At 34.1% G+C, this 9,147-nt stretch overlaps 1 protein-coding gene across 1 annotated transcript in view; it reads left to right on the forward strand.

The window, feature by feature from the left end:
- Positions 1-9,147, forward strand: part of trpm2 (transient receptor potential cation channel, subfamily M, member 2) — a 46,577-nt gene that overhangs the window by 9,312 nt on the left and 28,118 nt on the right. Inside the window, 5 exon segments of the mRNA XM_016242041.1 lie at positions 343-543; positions 2,058-2,160; positions 3,829-3,950; positions 4,718-5,059; positions 8,220-8,360. Of these exon segments, the coding sequence (XP_016097527.1) occupies positions 343-543; positions 2,058-2,160; positions 3,829-3,950; positions 4,718-5,059; positions 8,220-8,360 (909 nt within the window).

The raw sequence follows: 9,147 nt of genomic DNA on the forward strand, positions 1-9,147 counted from the left end.
TATATATATATATATATATATAAATTTTCTGCCCCCATATCTTGAATTTTGTGTTCATTCAAAATGCATTTTAATAGACTGAATCACGCAGTGAAAGAATGCACTCTAAATGCACGTGCACTAGTCTAACCTACTAGACTTCATCACGTCACGAATGCGTGTACTCTTCAGGTGTGTTTTGTTTGGTTTTTGTAATATGCTCGATAATGTCAAATCGCACATCATTAAAACAACAATTACGATATTATCGCAGACGACATATATCGCACACCCCTAGTCATCAGCTTCATAGATCGCAGTGAAATGTTTTCCGTTAGGTTTAATTGACATGTTTATTCACAGACAATCTACAATGCAATGCTGAAACACACGCCGTGTGTGGTGCTGGAGGGCTCTGGACGCCTGGCGGACGTCATCGCTCAGGTGGCGGCTCTGCCCGTGTCAAAGGTCACCCTGGTCCTCATCAACCAGCTCATGAAGAGGTTTTTTGGACAAGAGTACAGAAGCTTCACTGAGGTGCAGGTCATCGAGTGGACCAAGAAGGTAACAGACAAAAACATACATTTCATAACAGTTTCAGACTCATTTGGTGGACAAAATATGAGAAATGTGTCTAACTCCATAACAAAGTTTGAGTGATTTTTTAAATTATGAAAGACGTCTAGGTAACACTTTACTTAAAGCGTTTATGTATAAGTAGTTATAATACATTAATTGTGGCTTGTGATGCACCTTATAATGCCTTGTAAACACAGTTAATACATTATAACACTTAACCAGTCATTGTTACACTATGCATTTTAAATTCGATTATAATTATTTACAACAAGATATAATGTATTACAACACACGTTATGAATAATTATAATGCATTATACCCTTTAATAACCCTTTATAATGCATTGTACATAAAGTCTTTAAGTAAAGTGTTACCGAAGTCCCTGAATTTGGTAGTGAATTTCCAGCATCGTTACTCTAGTCTTCAGTGTCACATGATCTTCAGAAATCAGTATAATATGCTGATTTGCTGCTCAAGAAACATTTCTGATTATTATCAATGTTGAAAACAGTTGTGCCGCTTCATATTTTTGTGGAAACTGATCAATTTTATTTTTCAGGATTCTTTGATAAATAGAAAATTAAAAAGAGCATTTATTTGAAACAGAATTATTTTGTAACGTTATAAATGTCTGTACTGTCACCTTTGATCAGTTTATTGGATCCTTGTTGAATAGAAGTATTAATTGAATTACTGACCCTAAACTTTTAAACAATAGTGTACATTGTTGTCTGATTCATGAACCAATGAATCGATTCGTTTAATGAATATTAAAAGAATTCACGAATCAATCTGAATGAAACTATCTAGTTTTAAGTAAATATTGTGTAAAATAAAATATAAATGACATCAATATTTCATTAAATATGATTTAAATAAAGCAGAATTAATGGTAGAAGAATTGTATATAATAAATTAAATATTAGTTTTCAATTACATCTAATTTTGTGTGTGTATGTATATGCATATGTGTGTGTGTGTGTGTGTGTGTGTGCATGTTTATGTGGTTTATGAGGACACAGATTTGTATAATAACATGGGTATGACATAGGTATTACAACGAGAAGGTGATTTATGAGGACATTTTCAGTGTCCCCGTAATTCAAAAGGCTTATAAATAATTCAGAATGAGTTTTTTTGAAAATCTAAAAATGCAGAAAGTTTCCTGTGAGGGGTAGGTTTAGGGGTAGGGTTAGTGTAGGGCGATAGAAAATACAGTTTGTACAGTATAAAAACCATTACGCCTATGGAGAGTCCCCATAAACCATAAAAACAAACCTGTGTGTGTGTGTGTGTGTGTGTGTGTGTGTGCGTGTGCGTGTGCGTGTGCGTGTGTGTGTGTGTGTGTGTGTGTGTGTGTGTGTGTGTGTGTGTGTGTGTAATGTAAACAAAAGCAAAAGTAGTATATATTATATCAAATATGAGTGTTCTCAGAAGTTTCATAATATACATGTATCATAAGCAATGAATATTTATATTTATTGTTGTCTTTCTTTAGATTCAGGACATCATCCGAATGCCTCATTTGCTCACTGTGTTTCGGATTGACGAGGATAAAAACTACGATGTTGACGTTGCCATTCTACAGGCTCTGCTGAAAGGTTCGAGTCCATGTCACGTTTCAAAGGCTCATGCTCGAGTCTCTGCATTTCTTCATCTGGAAACTGATGTCTTGAACTTGTTTTTCCGGGCAGCACGTAACTGGATTATACTGGTAATGGATGGGTAACTAATGGCAGCAGTGAGCGGGTTGAATCTTCACCTTTTATCTTCACAGTGATCCAAAACCCCTTCAACATTATTCTTCATGTTATTTAAAATGACTCAAGCTAAATGCCGTGTAGTGAACATGCCTGATGCCCCTAACACAAGGGGTCTGGCTTGAGCACATTGATCCTCCCTGGAGAGTCTGGATAGAGGAAGCTATTAGTGCTTGAGCTATAGTGACGGATGACACATCTCTGAAATGCTAAGGAGATTTGTGTAGCTTTATTTAGAGTTGAATACTATCACACACGGTCGCTTATGAACACAGTTGACTTGTCTTTGCATTAGATGCTTGTGACCAATAAAATTCTTCAATGCAGCACAAAAAAGATGTTAGTTTAAAGGATTAAACTAATTATTTTTGTATGAAATCCACATATAAATTATATTTTGATTGAAGTAAAGCCTCATAGCCTTATATTTTCTTTAAGATGAGTATGATGTAATAAACCAGGAAATCCCTATAGGCATATACAGTATATATATATATATATAAATTAAATTAAAGTCCTGCAGCAGTGTTTAGTATTATTTACATACTATTAGAGTATTTATTAATATTGTGAATGAGCTTTTTTATATTTTCAGTTTTTTAATTTTAATTTAGTGATTTTTTTTGTTGTACTTTTGGAATTTTTATCATTTTTAAATATTTCTAAGATTTCTTAAAATATATTTTTAGATATTTATATTCTTTAATTTGTTTATTTAAGTTTTGGTAATTGTAGTACTTCAAACTTTTAAGTCCGTTTTTTCAGACATTTTATTTCAGTTATAGTTGAAGTTTTTCATCTAATATTTATATACTCTTTTTTTCAGCTTTCAGTCAATGATTTGAATCGTTTTCGTTAACAATGACTCGCTCACTGCTGAGAATTAGAAGGTTTCATGCATCAATGCAAACAAAGTCTTAAAAGTCTTTTTTCCTGGTTTCTCATCTAAATTAAGTTTTAAGATTTTTTTATACCAAAAATTAATTCAATGGTATTAAATTAATAATGATAAGAAAATGGCTTATTAATTGGCATGAAAATATATCACAATGCAACAAAAAAAAAATCAAAGATCCGATAGTAGGTCTTTTCTTTGTACAAAATATAATTTAATTTACTTCTTTTTGGTAATTTACTTATCTTTGAAATATGACCTGGACATGTTTTTGACAGGCTTTGTCGTCAATAAATATATTATTTATTTAATTTAGTTGTCAAGGGAACATTTCTAATTTCAAATTTTTTTAAGTTTATATTTTTCATCTAATATTTCTATTTTATTTCAGCTTTATTTCAATTACCAAACACTATGTTTAATACTTTTAGTTAACAATAGCAACACTGTCATGTAGCACAGTTTATAAAACTTATAGAAAGCCTTTACCAACAACGATTGGTGTCTTGACTTCAGACCTAAACTTGACCTGGAAACACTTGAGACATTTTTTCCATTACAAACTGGTAAGAACTGTTAAACCTCAACTAAAGACGCGCCTCGTTGCTCTTCAGCCTCCAGAAGCGATGAGCATGCGGGCCGACAGTCGTGGGAGAGACAGCTGGAGCTCGCCGTGGCCTGGAACCGAGTGGACATCGCCGAGAGCGAGATCTTCACCGAGGAGAGCCAGTGGACGGTGGGTTAAAATAGCCAAATAATGTTCATTTACATTTGCTGAAATACACAAGTTTGTGCACTGCAAATGCTGGTTTAACTTCTTTTCAAACCATAATCCAAGCTTAGAAACAGTGCTATTTTAGTATCATTAAAATTATATTTTATAGAAATTTTGCCATGGCAATAATAATATAATATTTTATTTTATTTCATTTAATGTTCATTTAATTTCAAGTTTTAGTTCATGTTTTTGTAATTTTGTTGTGTGTTTTTGTTATTTTTATTAGTTTTTTACAATATGTCTATATAGTTTTTTTTTTTTTAAGTTTTAGTTTTTTTTTACTTTAAATGAAAATGAGAAATGTTGTCTTGGCAACTAGATATAAAAACGTTTTTATTTTATTTCAGGTAATGTTTATTTCATTGAAGGGAAAAACATTTTTTTTATTGTTTTAGTGTTAGTCACCGATTTAATAATATTATTGTGTGTTTTCATTATTATTATTAACATGTTTATATAGTTTTTATGGATTTTTCTTTTTCTTTTTTAGTTTTAGATTATTTAATTTGAGTATTTTAGTATTTAAATGAAATGAGAATGAGAAATGTTGCTTTGGCAAATAGATATAAAATATACTTTCTAAAAATATTATTTTATTTCAGTTTAGTTAGTGTTTATTTCGAGTATTAAACATGTTTTTTTCAAGTTTAGAAGTCTGCTTAGAAGTCATTAATACGCTATAGTTGAGTTGTGGTGATGTTTTTTCCATATCTTTCCTGTCTCAGTCGTGTGATCTGCATCCGGCCATGTTTTCTGCTCTGGTGGGCGACAAACCCGAGTTCGTGCGGCTCCTGCTGGAGAATGGAGTGTGTGTGAGGAAGTTTCTGGAGCATGAGGACACGCTCGGTGAGCTTTACGCCCACCTTCCCACCTGCTTCTTCCTGCGCAAACTCGCCAAACGAGTCCAGGGTGGAAAAATCCGCAGGGGTCATGACCAGCCGCCTGGAAGCTCCAAGATCTCCTTGAGTCACGTGGCTGAAGAAGTGCGCCACCTGCTGGGGAGTTTCACACATCCGCTATACAAGCTGTCGCGCTACAACATGACCGAAGATGATGTCCGTCTAGTGGCAAGTTTAAGAACACACATCAGGAACACCTCAGCAACAAAGACATAAATACTAATATATTTAAATAATAAAGAATTTAGTATTAATTGCTATTAATATTATTAACTCTTTCCCCGCCATTGACGAGTTATCTCGTCTTTTACAAGAAAACGCTTCCCCGCCAAAAAACAGTTTTTACGGCTTTTCGCGTTTTCACTGTTATACACTCGGGGCGCTATTACGCATCCTCTGAACGAGTGCGAAACCTCCCAAAAAAAACACACGTGAACAGGACGGAGAAATGAGCGATCTCTTATATAAACTAGTGATGGGCAGTTCGGATCAATTTACCGACTTCGACCTTTGAGTCTCGTTCAGCAAAATTAACGAATCTTTTTTCGAGTCATTTCGTTCATTTTAGCAAAATATAATTAAAATGTTACGTTACTTCCCTAACACGTCTACTACTTACGCAAACGTTGATCACACTACAAACAATACAAAACTGCTATAAGAAACAGAAAAGATGAATTCATTGTTTACCTGGGTCTTCAGTCTATGATTAGCTCACCTCAGCTCTTATCTGACAAGTCTTCGGGTTTGAGTTGTTCGTTCATCACGTGACAGCCCCGTAAACTTAACCCAATGCAGTCTGAGCCGGAAAGAGAATTGATTAGTTTTCATCTCTCGAGTCTTTCGAATCATTCGTTCTTTTGTCACGTGACGTGACAGCATTGGATAGAGAAATAAGTTAATTTACAAGCTTCCTTACAAACAGGTGCATAGTTATTATTATTATCATCATTATTATAATTATTATTTACTCTTACAGTTACGTGATGCGTTTCTGGTCTCAAATTGTAGCTTTTTACTTCTTACAGTTTATAAATGTGTGAATTTCTGTCATTATGGTTCTTTTCCATAACACTGAATGTTGTAACAAAGGAAATAAAGTGACGTGACATGTGACATGTGGCCAAGTATGGTGACCGGAATTAGTACTCTGCATTTATCCCATCCTGTGAACACACACCCAGAGAAGTGGGCAGCCATTTTTTGCTGCGGCGCCCGGGGAGCAGTTGGGGGTTAGGTGCCTTGCTCAAGGGCACCTCAGTCGTGGTATTGAAGGTGGGAGAGAGCGCTGTACATTCACTCCCCCCACCTACAATCCCTGCCGGTATGAGACTCGAACCCACAACCTTTGGGTTACGAGTCCGACTCTCTAACCATTAGGCCACGACTTCCCCCTAAAGAGTTGGTTTTTATTATTAAGTCTCTTTCCGGCTCAGACTGCATAGGTTAAGCTTATGGGGCTGTCACATGATGAACGAACGACTCAAACCCGAAGACTCGAACCAGGTGAACTACTTGACTAATTCCAGTACAGAAGCTATAGGATGTTACGTATGCACGACTGAACGAATCACTCCCCGAGACGACTCGTTCTTCCCGAATCACATTAAAGATTCGTTCAAAATTAACGAATCGTTCAAGAATGACCCAACACTAATATAAACAGATGCATATGAAAAAGAAAGCGATCATCAGCAATAAACAGCATTGCATAATGTTACAGAGTAAAATGTTAATCCAGGAAGTGGTATATATCTGTGCAAGCTTTGGAGGTGTTGATGGAAGCGATTTACTGGATTTATGCTTTGATAATCGTACTGAATATTATCCAGATGTAGTTTTTGATAAAAATTTTGCATTTTTTATGAAACCTTCACTCTTAAAAATAAAGGTACTTCAAAAGGTTCTTCAAGCGATGCCATAGAAGAACCATTTTTGGTTCCACAAAGAACCATTCAGTCAAAGGTTCTTTAAAGAACCATCTCTCTCTTACCTTTTTATAATCTTCAGATAAGGTTCTTCAGATGTTGAAGGTTCTTTATGGAACCATTTAGACAAAAAGGTTCCCTTTCAGTCGGTCACTCTCGACGTCACGTCGGAGGACTGACGAAATTGGGATCTCGCTTAGAGGGACCAATCTACTTCGAGTGTAAACTAAACGAGCCAATGCAATGTTTTTTGTTTAAAAGTAGAGGCTCTGATCTTTATTGTGGTGTATTGCGTATTCAAATATTCATACAGAAAAATATACTGGAGGCCATCAAATTTTAGAGAAAATCATCAAAATCGCTGGCGGTGGCTGGTAACTTTTTTTTTTAATGCTGGCGGGGAAAGAGTTGATAAAAGTGTCATTATTTCCATTTTCAATTGTAATTTTAGTTGTTTTATTAATCCAAGTGTTAGTAAGTTAGTATGAGTTTTCCCCCCCATTTTTTATTTATTTTTATATTTCTGTTTAGCTTTATTTTTTATTAAAATTTTAGTTTTTAGTAATTTTAGCACTTCAGCTTTAACTTATTTAAGTTCATTTAGTTGCCAAGGCAACATTTCAAATTTGAAATTTCAAGACAAACATTTCAAGTTTGTCAGCTAATATTTATATTTTCTTTTATTTCAACTTCATGTGTAATAGTTTGAGTTGAGGTTAACATTAAAACACTGCCGAGGGTGAGTCTTAACATTTTAAGGGTGTTATTTTTACTGTAAAACAAAATCGAACTGATAATAAGAAAGTGGGTTATTAATTTACATTTATGCATTTATGTAGTATTATACTATTTATTTTCTATTTTTCTATGTTAGTTTTCATTTTAAATTTCGTTCATTTTTTTAGTTTAAGTTTTTTTTAAATTCCTATTTAGCTTTATTTTTATTTCAGGTTTTGTTTTAGCGATTTTAATACTTCAACTTCAGTTTGTTGCCAAATCAGCATTTCAGATTTGAACAGTGTTTCAAGTTTTTTTATATTTTCTTTTATTTCAGCTTTAGCTTAAATATTTCTATTTTGTTTTTAATAGTTTTAGTTTTAATCAGTGGTTTCTCGTGTAAATTTAATTTTAAGTATATAATTTTTTTAAACAAGACCAAAATAATGATTGAATTGATAATGATAAGAAAGTGGGTTATTAATTGCCATGAAAATAATGTCAAAATGCAAAAAAATCTCAGAGATCCTAAAGAAGGCATCTTTTCTTTATACAAAATATAATTTAATTTACTTATTTTTGACCTGGACATGTTTTTGACAGGCTTTGTGAGAATCATTCCCCTTTCATTCTAGTTTGAGAGTTATTATAAGAAGAGTCTGTGGGATTTCTTCATTGTTCAGGTGCTGTCCAAAGGTCTGGTGGATCTGCCGTGTTCGGATGAAGACTGGACCCCAGACACGGTTTGGGACCCAGGACGGGATCTGTTCCTCTGGGCCGTCGTACAGAATAACACAGAACTGGCAGAGATCGGCTGGGAGCAGGTACTGCATCAGTCATGAACGCTTCATTTATCATTAACAATAAATCGAAATGGTTCCAGCGTAAAATGACTCGCTCAATTGAATTGGTTTGTCTTTTCCTCCTTTTGTGTCTTCAGTCATGTTTGCACAACTCTGTCAGTACTACTACTGGCTGAGCTCGCTAGTTTTATGACAAAAAAGTATAATGTTTACAAATAAAATATCCATATTCCCATTCCAAAGATAACATCCAACACAAATCTTCGAGCATATTCAGGTGAGGTAACCGGTTTACTGCTAACTAGTGAAAACACTCCATTAATAAGATGAGCTGCAGCTCAAAATACATGTTAGATGGAAACATTGTGCATTATGATTATGAGTTTGTAGCTTAATTCACTATATTTGCAATAGTTTGAGCTGCAGTTCAATGGGAAATCAGTTGAGAGCATCCAGTCATCTCATACTGGTGAATTATAGTATTCTTTATTTTTACATAATTACTATATAAATATAAGTGTATCAATATAATTATTAGAATTGTATTAGTCTATATAGAGTGATAGTCAATGTAAAAAGAGCAAATGGGAGAAGCAGATGAACACAAAACAGCAGAACAACATAAACGTTATCATTCAGCTGAACTGTGCTCGTATGTTCGCTCTAATATGTTCTTACTCTTAATCAAAATTATTGCTAGGGACAATTTAGTAGTGGCTGGATATTGGTAGAGACATGTCATAGCATTCCTACTAAATTCTACACCCTTGAGTTTGTTCATATAATTAAACTGGTTAAGAAAAAAAAA

Source organism: Sinocyclocheilus grahami, unplaced genomic scaffold (assembly GCF_001515645.1).
Source record: "Sinocyclocheilus grahami isolate Dianchi unplaced genomic scaffold, SAMN03320097.WGS_v1.1 scaffold644.1, whole genome shotgun sequence".
Taxonomy (NCBI): Eukaryota; Metazoa; Chordata; class Actinopteri; order Cypriniformes; family Cyprinidae; genus Sinocyclocheilus; species Sinocyclocheilus grahami.